Source organism: Photinus pyralis, unplaced genomic scaffold (assembly GCF_008802855.1).
Source record: "Photinus pyralis isolate 1611_PpyrPB1 unplaced genomic scaffold, Ppyr1.3 Ppyr1.4_LG4, whole genome shotgun sequence".
NCBI lineage: Eukaryota > Metazoa > Arthropoda > Insecta > Coleoptera > Lampyridae > Photinus > Photinus pyralis.
The window spans coordinates 13347361-13364180 of NW_022170511.1; the positions used below are offsets into that span (position 1 = coordinate 13347361).

The 16820-nt window shown below is 37.9% G+C and overlaps 1 protein-coding gene across 1 annotated transcript in view; it reads left to right on the forward strand.

Moving 5' to 3' along the window:
* Positions 1 to 16820, forward strand: part of LOC116169426 (dynein regulatory complex subunit 7) — an 80107-nt gene that overhangs the window by 62500 nt on the left and 787 nt on the right. Inside the window, exons 3-9 of the mRNA XM_031485513.1 lie at positions 14904 to 15257; positions 15305 to 15490; positions 15540 to 15753; positions 15798 to 16061; positions 16113 to 16257; positions 16324 to 16405; positions 16465 to 16785. Coding sequence (XP_031341373.1) covers positions 14904 to 15257; positions 15305 to 15490; positions 15540 to 15753; positions 15798 to 16061; positions 16113 to 16257; positions 16324 to 16405; positions 16465 to 16785 — 1566 coding nt within the window. The remainder of the gene's footprint in view (positions 1 to 14903; positions 15258 to 15304; positions 15491 to 15539; positions 15754 to 15797; positions 16062 to 16112; positions 16258 to 16323; positions 16406 to 16464; positions 16786 to 16820) is intronic.

Genomic DNA, 16820 nt, shown 5'->3' on the forward strand with positions numbered 1-16820 from the left:
TTGTAACCTCACCATTGTCTGCGGGTACCGACGTCCGTGGCTTAAATTTCCATCTGCTGATAGCAAGTGGACATTTTGTTGTGAATACCAGAAATAGGCCGCTGGGTCACGACGAAGATATTAACATCCAGAAGCACCCCTCCTATTGGGATATCTTTCTTCACGTCTACGTACTATAAAGCGTATAGTTAAAAAACACTTCTTAAAGAAAAAAGTTGTGAATGAACCGTAAATTGGAACCAGCTCACTTTTCAATTCTTTGAATATATACGAAATGTATCTGTCACTTGAGTGTTGACGAATTTTTTAAACATAATTTTCAGAAAATCGAAGTTTGAAGTCAATTTTCAGATAAATCTGTGTTGATGGATTATCTCATTACCTTCAAGCTTGTCGAACCTACCAAGCCCTCTACCTCTGAGCCTAGCGAATGTACCACGATTCACAAGACACTTTCCAATACCATGTTATTTGCTCTATAGAGATATTTAAAATTTAGGGGATCGTGGCCACCGCTCTAAGAATTAGCATCGATTAAAATAGTATTTTTCTTCAATGGGATTAGTGAGTGGGTTTAGTTTCCTTGTTCAAAAATGAAATTTTAGCGTTCCTCGAAAATTCGCGATTAACTATATCCCAGATTGGACAGCCTGTATATGAATAAAATAAAAATTACATATTCGAAACCCTAATTTGTCATATTGACACTGAATTCCTGACTTCAACATAAAAAGGGGTTAAATTGTGGAGGTAAAATTCGATTAGTTAGTTGCTATAGTAAGACGTTTTAAGTATTATTTAGATTTGGCAGAACAATCGAGATTAGCGATAGGTTCTCTCAGTGCGATTTTATCGGGAAATCGCTGAATCGTTTTCAGGAGAAAATTGGTTCGGACTTATCTAACCTAATTTCGTGCTTTTACGTGTTTAAGCGAACGTGAAAATGATGATTATTAAAATTTTATATTATGGACGTGGAGTCAGCACTACCTTCAACATTAGAGCGAAAATGACAATGAGTGACGCTTGTCTTGTATTCTTTTGTATGCCACGCCTAAAGCTAAACGCATAGTTCCGCCGCGATAAATATGCCTTCCTAGAAAAGGGAAACCCCGTAGAAGGCCAAATGTGCATGTGCTGTAAATACGTCTATTTCTCCCTAGCCTGATTTATATCTATTGGCAGCGGCCATTTTCAACGGTCAAAGACAAATCTAAGCCCATCGCTTGTAGTAGCATAGCATCAGCAGTCTGTCCATCGAACAGATGGTTGGGAGACGCCACCGACATCCTTTCCATTCCCGAATTTTAATCAGTGCCTTGTAGCGCCCTTTTAATATTTCGGTCACTATAGACGCGTAGGTATTATAAATATAATGCTTGTCAGCTTAGAAAAATCGATAAGAAGGACACTAAAACTACTTCTTTTGTTCTTAAAGGGCAAGTACTGAAGTTACTTAAGGACGAACTACAATTTTCGCAGTAATCCGCGATTAGTCAAACGAGGTCCGACGACATACATAGTGGAAAGAAGAGAGAGGGTTAATTTTCATTACTCCTGAAATTTGATTTTTTTATCGTATACAGTTCTTAAATACTTCATCTTATCCGCTTCCGTGAATTTGCAATGTATCCCGTGTAAAGCACCGTTCAAGGTAGGATGAGCACGAAAAAGGAAATAATAATTATTTATTCATCAGTGGTCCAATACAAACAGAGAGACCAGCGAGGCAAATGAGCTAATTCTTACTAATGGCCGAGGCGCAGCAGGACCGGCAGCCGGGGCACACACTATGATTTAGGGATGACGTGGGCACCGTTCTCAGAATCGCGAGTTCAATAGCCCGCGACTGACCCTCAGGATGTCTCTCTCGCGCCCTTTTCGAGCGCGTTCCGTTGTCTCCACCACCCCCTTAACGAAACCCCGTGTACCAGCTCGACATGCATAAGCCATCGGCTGTCGGTCCTTTCCACTGCATTGGTGATCATAGATACGCTATCGTAGCAAGTAGCATAGAGAGAAGATTCTGCTTCGCAAACCCCTTACCCTGCCAAACCCTCTTCGGACTACAGTGTTGCTTAAATTTTTGACGCTGATGAGGGTTAGCTGCCAGCGCCAAATCAAGCTGGCAGCTTCTTGCATGCCTACTTCGCTTCCGCATTCATACAACACAAAGGAGTTCCTTTTTCTATGTAATCGACATTCAACATCCAGCTCGCGGATTATGTTTCGGGTGCGAAACTAAAAGAGGAATTGGTGGTTATATCTAATCGCCTTTAGATTTTAGATCTTAAAATTGTTCTCATCTCTCAATTCGGAATGAAACAAGTTTACGTGTCACACACTCGAAAACAAGTGTCCCTGCCCTGTTCTATGTCGATTAAGAAATAAACGCGAATAACTTCCCTTTCCAAGCCGAATTGCAAAATCAGTTTCTCTTTATGAAAGCTTTTTTGCATTAGATTTTCGTCTTTATTTTCAACATTTATTTTGCTCTACGCCGCAAGTCATTGGTACATTTTTGGTTGTCTCTAATGTGCGTTGAAATGTTTAGAGCAAAAATAAATACCTACCTACACCTAGCGTTTCCATTCCTTGTAAGTAAAGTCACATTAAATGCCCCAAAGTCAAGAACCGAAAAGCCCTTAACTTATTAATTTCTGCTTGTTTTATGCGCCAACTCCCACGTTTTATGTGTCAATAACGAAATTTTACTTTAGGGTTGGTCACTATCGGAAACCTTTGGTCCTTTTTCGCAGTGTGGTAATTAGGGCTTGGGTTCCTCAATGTACTAGCGGGCCTTATCCACAGGAGTTTGGGGGACTTTCAAATATAGGTACTTGCCACCAGAGGTGTAACACGGGGGGGGGGGGGGGGGGGGGGACCGCTCAGGCGGCACTTTTGAAGGGACGCATTTCTGAAAGGCTACAGCGCCCTGTAACCCAAGTAGTACCGCCAACAGAAGCAGAAACCTTTACCGACCCGAAATTGATCTTAATGTACAGTTAATGGACTGCCTCGAGAATATTTTTTCTGGCACGCTTTTTGGACATCCTAGCAGTATCCCTACCATTTTGTTCCAAAATATGCGCAATCCAAAAAAACAAAATTGGCGGATTCTCCAGTTATTTTTTTTTAATTTATCTGTTATTTAATACAAGTACCATGGGGATCTCGTGGGAACTGTAAGAGATAGGTAGGGTATTTAGCAAAGATGCATATTTTGATGCTTTAACAAATGCAGTTTTGAAAATGAAAAAAATTCGTTTACTACTTTCGGAGATATCGGAAAAAAATGAATTGGCAAAATGGTTTTTCCCCTTCAAACGTCATATAATATTGACATTACGTAGCCCAGCACTCTGAGTTAAAGTTTGACTTTTTAGAACAATCGAACAAGCGGCAGTGAAGTATTTTAGTGCCTAGGCATTAAAACGCTTCAGTGCCAGTGTCACATTGTTTTGCTTTCACAAGTTGATGTTATTTACATTAGGTTCTTGGTTCACCTAGCAAGTGCGTTGATCTTTCCTTCTGATTTTAACAGAAATAAAAATATAGTCGATCAAAGAAGCTATTTATTTATTTAAATAATAGTTAATGTTGAAAGTTCAGTTAGTCATATTACCATTATTGAAATTAAACCTTCGTTCCTGCAGCATCCAAGTTTTGAAGAGTCAAGTTTTGTTTGGCTCGTCTTATTTCTAATGAATGAATGAAGTATTTTCAAAAAACTGGATTGGTTTCTGCTTCAAATGAAGGAGTAGTTGAAGTCATTCCATCTGATAAACCTGGATTTTCTAAAGTTGTCGAAAGTATTTTTTGTGCAATTTCATTTTTATTTGAAATCGAAAAACTCGTCCACAATTAAAACGTCAAAACTAATAATGGCCAACTATAGCAATTGTTATAGTCACCACGGCCGACGCGCTCACGGCTACCCATAACGATCGGGTTAATATTTCTTCCGATTTGAAAACCATTATTTGGGCGTTATTCTCACGTTTGAAGAAAAAATAGCATATATTATGCGGAGCTAAAGTAACTTCTTATGGCTCGTCAGTATTTTGCTGGCCTCGCTTCGCTCGGCCATCAAACACTGACTCGCCATAAAAAGTATCACTTTAGCTCCTCATAATATAATATACTATTATTTTTTACTGAAGTTATTTAAAAAGATACTTCGAAATAAATGACACATTATTATGGCCACTTCTTTCCCTTTACAAGATGCTACTAAATTTTTAATTTGACGTTTCGTCTCCAGTCAACTATCATCAACTTTGTTTTCTAAGGACGTAATTTTTACTTTTTGTGTCATTTGATAGAGAATTTTTTTCTGATTTCAAAAATGTAAACATCACTATCTTTTAATCAGAAATAGCGCTATTCATTCGCAAAAACGCAACCCAAGACCCAAGACAAAGTTTTCTAGGCAAAAAAGAAGATATAGTTTAACAATATTAAAAAAATTGTGATGTTTACATTTTTGAAATCAGAAAACATATCTCTATCAAATGACACAAAAAGTAAAAATTACTTCCATAAAAAAAACAAAGTTCATGATGGTTGATTGGAGACGAAACATCAAATTTAAAATTTAATGGCATCTTGTAAAGGGAAAGAAGTGGCCATAATAATGTGACATTTATTTTGAAAAAATGTTTTAAATAATTTCAGTAAAAAATAAAAACGGTTTTGCAAAATTTCATTTTCTTCCGGATGGAATTTTTTCAGTGTCAAAACTGCATTTCGTTAAGCATCAAAATACGCAACTTTGCCAAATTTAAACTACCACCTATCTCTAACAGTTCCCGAGATCCTCATGGTGGCCCTCCAGCCTGTATAAGTAATGCTGTGGGTAAATGCGGACGTTTTATTTGGTATCAGCACTTATAATTACGGGTATGTTAGGTCATCCGGTATGTGAATTTCAATTTTCGTAAGCTTAAATGTGGTCGCAATTTCGATCATCGTATTTCAATTTGAAGTCAATGCGATTTGTTTAAGAATTATTTGTTGTTTACTTTTGTTTAAATAATAGCGTAGTATTTTGATTTTATCTTATTGTTCATTTAACAAGCTAAGGGACTTTTGCAAACAATGTTTTGTTAAAATTATCTCATTTAAATCCAGTCGTTGCGATAAGAAATTTGTTATTGCTGCATAAGCTAATTATGTTCAAGGTACGCAGGATTTACCGATAGGAAATCACGGGTGTTTAATTTCGGCACATTAATTACAGCATCTTTTAATATTCTCAAATCCGTTTTAATCAATGTACCTACATCTCACAGAATGCCCAGTTTCACAAACGGTGGTTAACGTGAATCGTTGGCCACCTTTGATTATAAGGTCAGATGTTTCTTATTCTAATATTTGTAATCTTGCATTCTTTGTAAAACTATAGGCATAAGCGTAGGCCATAAACTAGAACATCGACATGCATAAATATTCAGCGCCTTTTCTGGCGTCTTTTAAGTAAATGATTGTCAAAAGCCCAATCGCCACCTACTTAACCGTGCGGCAGGGTTGTATTTTCATAGGTGCGTATTTACTGTAATTAAATAAGACATTTATAACTTTGTCGATGTGGAAATTGTCAAGATTTGTTTTGCTTTCCGCTTTGTCCGGTGATGAACCTCATATTTCGCTAAGACATTTTTGTACAATGAACAATATAGCCACGTGCTTTATTTTCCAATGAAGGGAGAGGAATTAAAAGGTACAATAAAGAATGAAATGTCTCATTACAATTCAACGGAATCCTTGACGGAATCAATTCGCTTTACGTTACATTCTCAGCTTTTGATATATAATTAATTAATTATTAATTTGGGAGCTAAAATAATGTTTCCATACCTTCTTCGGCCCTTTTTTGAATGTGTCTTTTTAGTAGCCTTGCAACGTATTTGAATTCTACAATCGAACAAGATGCTGCCGTTAATTACCGAAGCACAAGTATCGTGCGTTATAATCTTTATGATGCTACTAATACATCCTCGGCCTAGTCCTCGCCAGTCAGAACATCCTCTCTCAGACATAATATAAGATTATTTTTATAAGTTTGTTTTGTAAGGAATGGACGGTGATTCGTAGCTTTTCTCGTGCCCGCAGGCCCTTTTATTCTTCGCTACCTACACATTCAATTTTATATTTTGCTTGACGTTATAACCGAGTATAGTTGTACTCCAGACAAATACGCTAAGGGTGGCTAAGTTTTTGGTCGGAAGTTTCCACTTGATTATGAAAAGTACAACAGCTTTCTACGAAAGATACCTAATGTACCTTTATAGTTCGATAAAAAAGAAATTTGTTAAAAGGTATTTCAAGCATCTTCCTAAAATTAAAACTTCAACATTTTGAGATGGAAAGATTTTAATTAATCTTTTCTATAGAACTAAAAAATTAAACTCGAAAATGAAGAAATGGTATAGGAACTATTCAATTTCTAATTAATTAAATTCATTCTGCCAAAAAGCACATAAAATCAAAAATCGCAATAAATCGTGAAATAAATCGATCGCATCAATGGTTTTTTAAAGTTAATTATTAATGGCACCAACGAAATTATTCAAAATTCTTAGAGATAATCAAAATAAGTTCCCGCAAACATAAAAAAAATCGACATTGATCCCACTTAGCCTAGATACAAACCACACGAAACATTGACAAAGTTTTAGTTTAGCCAAAATACAAACTATACGAAGCTAGGATAAGACTACGTCATCCTTACGCATATAGACCCAGGCGTTGAAAGATACAAACACGGTCGCTCACTAGTTACGTCACCGGGGAAATCCCCTTCACCACGGTCACGACCTCGCACCACAAAAAGTGGAGGGGGTGGTGTCCATATACTGCGCTTAGTCAACGAGGTACTGTCAATTGATAGATAGAAATGCGTGTTTACGAGTATATGTATACTAAGCTACAACTGACAGGCACTAAGGTTTATTACGGGACAGATACAAAGTGCTACATGACACATGCCATTTGAAATACTATAATATATACCCATTCGAGCGATGGAATACTTTATTTGCACTGCATTGTATCCATGTACGAGTATATTGTATAACAAGTGTTTCTTAGTATACCTACACCGGGTAAATTTTTACTCTGAACATACAAATCTCCTATGTTCAATTCTTAAATATACAAGTCAAATATCTCTTAAGTTAAGCAACGAATCATACCTACTTTTATGTTTTTCAATAAACGTCTATATCTGAATTATTTATTAAATTAAGATGATTAATAATTATATTCTTAATAAAACGTATACAAAAAAAGAAAAAATGGAAATGCCACAGATGTATTGCAATAATCACATGATTTATTTGCTACTAAATATCCCGATAAACAAATTCCGTTAATTAACAGAATTCAAAACAGCATTAAAAAAATTTCATGTTGATGGTTGAATTGTTAATGAACATTACATCAGAAAAGAACTTGCCGTGTTGTAATAATTGCAGAAATGACATCACCGTTCGTAGTTTAGCTAGAGAATTTGAAGTTTCACACTTGTCCGTATGGATTTCGACAATTCACAGCAAATGAGTAAAATTCCAAAAACAACTATCAAACCACTTTGAAGATAGTTTCACAGAGTCGAATCGGCTAAACAAATCGGCCGAATACGAATCTTATCTACAAAAACGTCAAAAACTACCAAGTTTATTTTGTTAGCACTGCTGTCAAATTTGTATAAGGTGGGTTGTATAACTGTGTCATAAACCGTAACTCGTACATATCCGTATCGTTTCCGTAAATTTACTTTGCTGTTTACAATAAACCAAAGATCATACTACAAGTAGTATGATATTTGACCGAACGCAACTTTGAAACATTCTCAACCTTTGCGACTATGCGCAAGACTTACATATCGCTTACATACAGGGTGATTCCTATAGTACCTGCCACCGTTTGGGAGCGTGTAGGTGGTGCGTAGGGGAGTATTTTGATATAGGACACTTGGGGTCGGAAATCTAAAATAAGGGTGCCAGAGCCAAATTTACCTTCTGGAATTTCGCGCCTGTAGGTAGGCAACCCAACCGGCCGGCGGTGCACACGGAGCGATCTCAGGCGGCGATGTGTGGCTGACACTTGATCAGAATTTTGTTTAAACCCACGAAATCCCGTCTGCAACGACGCGTATCAAGTGAATAAACACTATGGCAATAGTATAATAATAGTTGGCTAGATGTAGGAAGTGCATTGAGAACAACGGTGGCCACGTTGAACACTTGTAAACGTTATTGCTTTTGACTGTCGTTTTCCCTCCTTCCCTCCCATGTCGCTTCCTCGCGCTAACTCGCTCTGCATCGCTCCGCGCGAAACGTCGGTCGGTTGGGTTGCCTACATACAGGCGTGAAATTCCAGAAGATAAATTTGGTTCTGGCGCCCTTATTTTAGATTTCCGACCCCAAGTGTCCTATATCAAAATACTCCCCTAAGGCACCCCCTATACGCTCCCAAACGGTGGCAGGTACTATAGGAATCACCCTGTATACGTATGTACGTAAAAATTACGTTCATTGTAAACACCTGCGTATGTTTCTATACAGTTCAACTTTGCGAAATTTTTACGTTTTATGTATTTCTTACGTATACGTTCATTGTAAACGCACACTGAGAATCGAACATGGGAGATTTGTATGTTCAGAATAAAAATTTACGCACTGTACGTTTGAGGTGCTAAAGATTTATTTACAGAAATCCCAACAAACACGCGTTTCGGCAGACGGCAGTAAATTTGCATCATCAGCGAGTAGTTAAAAGTAAAAGTTTGGGAATTCCGATAAGCCCATGCGTCTCAAATTAAGATGAACCATGTACTTTTTAAAACGAATTTGTATTGATCTTTTCATTTGCGCAATATACAGAGCGCTCCAGGATCTCGATTATCCCAAAGAGTTGGGATGTTGGTTAAATTTAGGCAGTTCGGAGTTTTAAATAGAGAATTGGGTTCCCATCATTTCATACCTGTCTTCTTTTTTTCTTTTTAGTGCATTTTCGAATAAAGTTCGATGCGCTATTGCAGTCACTTACTGTTTCCGTTCGACCGTCTGTCCTTCGGTCCGTACGGCCGTTCGCCCGTCCGACGCCTTAACTACTTATACAGTTTTCAGTACTGTCGTTTTATTAACATAACATTTTGCTGAAATTTTTACCACACATGCTTCTACTAAAGGCAGACATATCGTATATAGTAAAAATTGTTCGCATATAGGAAAAATCAGATGCCCGCATGCGCAGAATATTTTTTGACATTTTAAGTAACGTTGCTTCTAGTAAATCAAACATATCGCATATAGTAAACATTAGATGTGCACTTGCGCAGTCTGAGCATTGCCAACTTTCTTATTTAGAGATTCTTATATTATATTTTTTTGAAATTGAAACCAAGGATTCTTATTTTTATGATGTTTGGACTCATTAGGGTAGTGTATACCCAAGTTCGCAATTCTCTAAAAGTTGCTGAAAAAGCGTAGCACACGAAAAAGCGCGAAATTTTCTGACTTTTTTCAGTGTTTGAAAGTCACTATATACGTTTTTGACGAGCATTAAATGTGTGACATTCTGAGCTCAACCGGAGTTCTGTAGGTCAATTAGTTAGAGAATTACGGCACTTTGAAGATTTTTTCCAAAAAGTGAAAAGCAATAAAGCAATCACACAAGCTGTTTTGACAGAATTTTTTTTAACAGAGGCCCTGCCACACAGAGCGCGGTCTGCGATATTTGTATTCTATGTAATCTTTTTATGTGCGCGCCTGAATTATTTTTTTTTACGATTTTCCAATCGTTGCCTAGCTCTACTTATACCTACGTAAATACATAGAAGGGGCAAATCACCAAATTAGAGATTACATTCGCTTCGTCCACGGGCTTGTCGATCTGATACATCACTTTACTAAATAAGGGATACCTACAGCGCTATATTTAACAACCTGCCCCAACAAAATAAATAAAATTACATAATTTGGCCACCCCCGAAACAGTTATGAGTCTCGAGTCTCGGGCACAACAGAAAAACAATAAGGATACAAAACGAAATTAAATGGAAAAGTGAGATTAAATTTATAACCGAGAGATTCATTCATTTCCGGCAGTTAATAAATAGGACAGAAAAGCTCGAGCTTTCTCGACGGAACGAAACGTTCCCCCTTTTACTAAAGAGAATTACGAACTTTAAAAGTGTTTATAAAAGCCCCATACTCTAAAGAGCAACAAGTGTCCATAAAAATCTGATATGGGAACGGAATTCCTAAAGAATGTTCACCCCTGTTTGTTTTATTACTTTTATTACGTTCTACAAACTGTTGCGAGTAACAGGTGGTACAACAAAATAACGAGATCGGTCGGAAACCGTAAAAAGTTCTTTAATCCGCTTAATGGTGCCCTGTTCTGGCCCTTTTTATACTTAACTGCTGTTAATTATTTTATTACTCGGTAGTTATTTTTAAGAGGTGTGTTATTTGAATTTCATTACTACTGAGCGACGGAGGTTCTGCTGCTAGATGATTGCAGATTTTCGTTCGTTCCCTACTTTTGTATTAATTAAGCTTCAAAAGGTTGCTCGTCAGCACACAAGATTATCGTCATTTGATCTCTCACATTTACAAAAGGAGGATTGTATTTGCACGGAATATTAGGGAAGTTGGGGAAGTGGCGACACTACAAATAAAAATGATTTTTTGAGAAAGAAAAGCATAATGCAAATTTTAGTTACTTATTAAATGACGCTGAAAGTAAATAGATAATGGAATATTGTAACGTAAAGGTGCTGTCCTGGTGGATACGACTGGAAGCGTAAATTATTCTGGAATATGTTTTGCATGAGAAGTTGAGAACCATGACAAACGGGTTTCGAAATCGGTACAAAATGAATTGTTGATTTTTTTACTTTATGCTTTTATATCAAGTTTAATGGTGGGTTTATTATCATTATCATTAGTTTAGTTCATTACATTAGATCATTAGGAACTAGCCAATAGAATCAAAGATTTATTGTGCGTCGTTAACCAACAAAACCATACCTCCGTTTCTATTGACCTACTGAGAAGAGAGTAATGATTGTATAAACTATAAACCCACCATTACAGTTTTAACGATTTTTGTATGTATTTCAATTTTCATTTTAATATCACAAAACTGTTAGCAAAATTATTGTGAGAGTGAGCTTAGTGAGTTGACAGTCCAGATCAACGGCGGCGCAAAACTCAAACCATCACAAAACCATGGAGATGCGACCACAAAACAGGCCGGAGCAAAAACGCCTAGACGGAATTGTCCCGACAAAGTGACTTTTACACAAAATAACTTGACCATAAAACAAGCCCTATCAAAATGAAACTGCTAGGCCCTAGGGGTAATAGAGAACGATTCCACAGCATTGGAATAATTAAGGAAATCGCGACAATTGAGTAATATTGACAAAATTAGGAAGCTAGATCAAGTGGAAAAGTAGAGGGTATTGACCAAACCGTCAAACACAAAGAAGCCGACGGTGTTGAAAAAGCCGAAGAAATACTCAAGAAAATTCAAAATTCCTACTGAATGAGTTCACACTTCATTATTTTATACGATACAATTTTGTTCCATTCACTCAATTTACAGATCGACTCCTTTAAAAAGTTCTCTTACTTTCAATAAAATTTCTTAAAGAGAACTGATCGTTATTTTTTTCCAAATCAATTACTTTACCTTGATTATAACGTTTTCTCCAATCGATGGTTTTCCTATGGTACAAAACCATACGGTTCTTCTTGAATCCTTAAATCTGGATAATATAGAATTAAACCTGGATCTCTTCTTATGTAATTGAATGTAATTGAACCGCCTACTTTTACCGTCTGCTTTCAACCAAGTTTACGCTCTCGCGGTATCACCCATTATGAGCGCCCGCAAATGGAGGGGATACACTTATTACTTTTGCTTTATACAGTGTGAGCAACAATGATTGAAGCGTGCGTCATCACCGCTTGTTCCTATTAATATCAAAACTACCTTCTTTGTATGGAGTTGTATACGAAAATGACGTTCTGCGCTGTCACGGTGACGTGCGTCTATTCGTATTTCGTATCTTGTATCAAATCAGCATATGCTATGAGCGGCACATTGCCAATTTAGCTGAAGCGGCACGCTTCAATCTTTGTTGCTCACTCTGTACAATTGCTGAAAGATGCGCGCACTCAACGATAATACATAAATAAATATTGCTCGCCCTACTTCTGCTTGTCATTGATAGATTTCTCTAGTCACGTTCAAGAAAATTCTTCTGTAAGAACTGCACACGTTTACTCAAAATTTCCATTCAAAACCCTATATTATATGCTCAAAACCCTCACGGATAGGGGGTGACTGATCAATTGCAAGTCTGTAGGTCATATTACTAATTTCGGATTTCTTGTTTGTTTAAAGCCATATCTTTGTAATCGCGGTTATACCAAAATGACACTTTTTCGTTCCTACAATTGACACACCTTGAACGAACCAAAATGCGCACAAATCTCATTTAATGTTAATTACTTTGATCCCAAAGTGTGCATTATTGACCAAATATAAACTTCTGTACGCATTATCACTAATGCCGTTTTTTTGTAGATTTGTTTTAAAATGCGTCACTTACAACACTTCGCATTTTTTCGTCATTCGATTATTTACATTCCTAACCATTTTTACTAAGGAGCGACTTTTGCAATTTCAATTACGGATTCGTTTATTTGGACGCCCACAAGACTCCTCGGTGTTTAATAACGTGAGTGCCCGAAAAATCTAGTATTTCGAACCAAGTTATTCACGCTCTGGTGGTCCCAAACCGAATGCCCTACCGCTATCACTCTTAGACGCGTCCCTACTCTTTTTTAATTTTTAATACGTCGACAAAATGGTGCGAACAGGTTAAATCGGTCATCTTTAATCGTTAACCAATCGGTTTCGTTTCCTTACACCAATCACATCCGCATAGTGACCATTTAACAAAACTCATCAGATTTTAAGGTCGCTTGAGTTCGCGCTTTTCACGAATGTGAATGTCACTATGAGTAATCCTGATTTAGTGGTTTTATTTACGTAAAAGTCATTAAGATTGTTGTATTGCTCGTTATACTGGCACCAATATCTTTTCCTAGGCAAGTAACCGGTCATGACACATCCAGAAACAAATTGCCCACAAAATATAGATCGCCAAAGAAATTTGAGGACACAACGTCTCTAAGGAGTCGCATGTTCCGGTAACAAAACAATACGGTCATTCTTGAAGGGATGGCACCTTAAATGGATAATATAGAATGAAACCGGGGTCTCCTCTTCTTATGTGAACTGTCTAGTTTTACCGTCTGCTTTCAACCAAGTTTACGCTCTCGCGGAATAACGTATTGATAGCTCACTCCAAGATCAAACCGACCTGCGTAGCTCACACGAGTTTACTTAACTCTATCTGGGTCGCACAATGGGTTCGAATAAACACAATTAATTGACAATGAAAAATTTTTATTTCGAAGCACATGAAAAGAATGTTTTTTATTTATTTTTTTTATTTTATTGCCGTTATTTTATAGTGGGCGGAGTGTTAGCAATTTGCTACTCTTCCCACTAAACCCACTATACAATCACAAACAGCCATGCCTTCCCTGGGATTCGAACCCAGGACCCTTGTAGCCACTTAACCACAAATTCTTGAAAGAAACAAAAGCTTGCAAAGCTTGCTTGGACAAATTACCCGGTACGCAAGCGTTTAACGAAAAAAAAATAAGAAAGAAAATCGAATACACGGCGTTCTCTGAGTGTGCGAAGGAAGCCATCTCCCGCCAGCGATTCGTGCAAGAGCTTCAATGAGTTGGTGAACATGGACATCTTGTGCGACAACCGTAGTTCGTTCAAGCTCCCTGAGACCCCCCGTATTTCATTCAGGGAGTAAGCACATCGACATTCGTCATCACTAGGTCCGGGGGGTAGTCGCTGACTTCCTAACAAAGGCATTATCGAAACCGACCTGAGGTGTCTTCAGCGCTTGACATGTGTAATTGCGACAGCAACCTTCCACTCGAGGAGAAACGTTAGAATGTAGTGTTTAGTTGCTCTATCTCTTGTAAACGAGTCGTGTCTCGCAAAGTGTGCCGATCGCATAACTGATAACAATAATCGCTTCTTTTTGCGTGTCGGCCTTGTACGGTTCTATTTGTGTTTAGCTATTCTATTTTACTTTCATAAAGTTATTTTTACTTCTTGATCGGCCATAACACAAACAAAATTGATTCGATTGATTACGAAATGCCGTTGGCCATTCAGACGGTACGAACTTTTAACTTTGATAATAAGAGAACCTTGGTAGAAGGCCTCGGGGTGCACTAAAACTGCTTCCTTTGCTTCAACTTGACTAACTTTTTTCGAATACGGACGACACGCGTTGAACTTCTCAAAACTTTATAACAACTGCAGTTAATTTTCAATTGTACAGAAATATTATGAAAATGATGAACTGCGTATTCAATCAATCAAATAGGGCGAACGCCCGAACAAAACTAGCACAAAATAACGTACCCGGTACCGTCAACCGTCACGTATCAATTATCTTGCAGTCCGCTGCTTGCAGTATTTAACGAAACACCTCCATAATAAAATACATCTCCTTCTTCCGGTTTTTACAGAATAAACGCCAACCGTAATTAGCCTTGATCACGACGCGTCCCCACTTACGCCGAACTGATACGCACATCGTTCGTTAATCTATTCGATATTAAGATAAAATCCTCCACATTGTAAATTTATTAGAGTTTTGTGATACCTACGATAAAAATAACCATTACTTACTACAATGGCAAAACAATAAATTATAAAAAGCGACTTCCTCTTCTACTTAAACTACGAATAGTTTTGATTTCTCCCCCATTTTTCAGCCTCCCCACATATATTCTCCACACACCGTGATCTTACGTCAGCAAGGACATAGCTTCGAAATAGCAACGTGCCTTTGTTCGTTACTAATCGGCCAAGGATACGATGCGTACGTTGTGTCTGGATACGCTACGCAAGACGTTTCCCTAAAAATCATGACCAGAGTGGATTCTCCGTTCCCCCCAGAAGTACAAGAGGCGTTAATTGTTAGCGACCAAGTTGCGGAGTCGAAATATGCATTAAAACCACCGAAAGATCTGCGCAGTAAATTTTTACTCGCCATGGAACAGAGGGAGATTGACAAAGTCAACGCCCAAAAGGCCAAAGAAGCCGAGGCCGAGGCGAAACGATTAGAGGTATGATACGAATCCAACGGTGATCTGCTTTTTAAATCGTGCTTCAGGCGCTCGAGAAACCACCTTTTGACGAGTTACATGCGCAGAGGTTGCATAGTTGGGTTTTACTTCTGGCTGGAAGTAAAAGGGTCGAAAACAGTGTATTTATCGAGCCTACTACAGGTACAGCTTATCCACTTGACTGTAAGTTTTACTTTGGAATAGAAAGCGTTTGGAACAATGTCAATTACTGGGTAATTATTGTATTTCCATCATCGTTGCACTGATGAAATGTCTATGTAGGTGAACTTGCAAGATTGCAGTAAGGGACTCGAGTATATCAGTTACGATTTCTCCAATTGGGAACACTTACTAATTGGAGAGCCATTTAAATGGAGGGAATCGCATTTTCCGAAAGAAATGGAAGACGAAGAAGTGGACTATTTAACTGTCACAGATGAAAAGCATCTTGATATGCCGACACCTTGGAGTCTCAGAATATCTCTATCGCATGGCAGTACGTTGTAGCAGTGTTTCTTTTAATAGTGCGATTTGTTCCAGCTTTAGCTAAGCGTTTTCCCGATGGTGTGAAGAAAACCTGGTATAAACGAACCTACGTTGAACAATTTGCTCCGTACATACAGGAAGATGGTTTGATCGTTCGAATATGTCGATATAGAGATTTAGATTACTCACCTTCGGAACTGTATGTCATTGAAGAACATTATGAGAATCGGGCTGATAACTTAGTGAAAATTGTGAGTGATTCCATGACTGGGGATATCTTTGAATATTACAGTTCGGGAAGGGAAGATTGCATGAAGAGTTAGTTTCCACTTTGCGTACATATGATTGGTAAGTTATTAACTGTTTTAGTGCATCATTACGCGTCAGGTGATGAAGCTACCGTGGAACAACCCCGAGATATAGAATTTTACCACCATGCACGATATGATGGTTTATCTAAACTGATTATGCATTCCTTGTACATGACAGAGTACTATGAGAATACGGAGGATAGGTAAGCATGGCGTGGAAAATGTCGCTATCCACAGCTCTTGTTCTGATGAGATCATTATGGTTCCAGAATATATTATCGCCATATAGATTTCGCTCCCAGAGGGAAACCCCCACCTGGTATTTTGGAAGGAACTCGCCGCATCGTGGTGGTAAGTTACAAAACCATCGACATAATCGATTAAATAAATCATCGAACAATTTTCGTCAGAAAGTTTGCGAGAAATTTCATAGAAACGAAAATAAACCGGCATCCGAAGACGTCGCCATACGCGAATTTGCCATAACTGATCGCGAAATTCGCATAAAATACCACTACGAGGAGGGAAAAGTGACGGCATCGACACGGGATTTTTTCAAGTCATTGGCCGATATGGGAGACGAGTTGAAGTTTTCTCCGGAATTAACCGTTGGATATCAAGCGGAAATCGGAGCCAAGCCTCCAAGACAGTTAAAGCTGTTTTACTTATTTGAACAACAATTGAAGGAAGAAGAGAAGGTCTTGTACCACATTAGAGAAATTGAAGATCAAGTATTACGTAATTTAGGTTTGTCGATTGTTTAAAT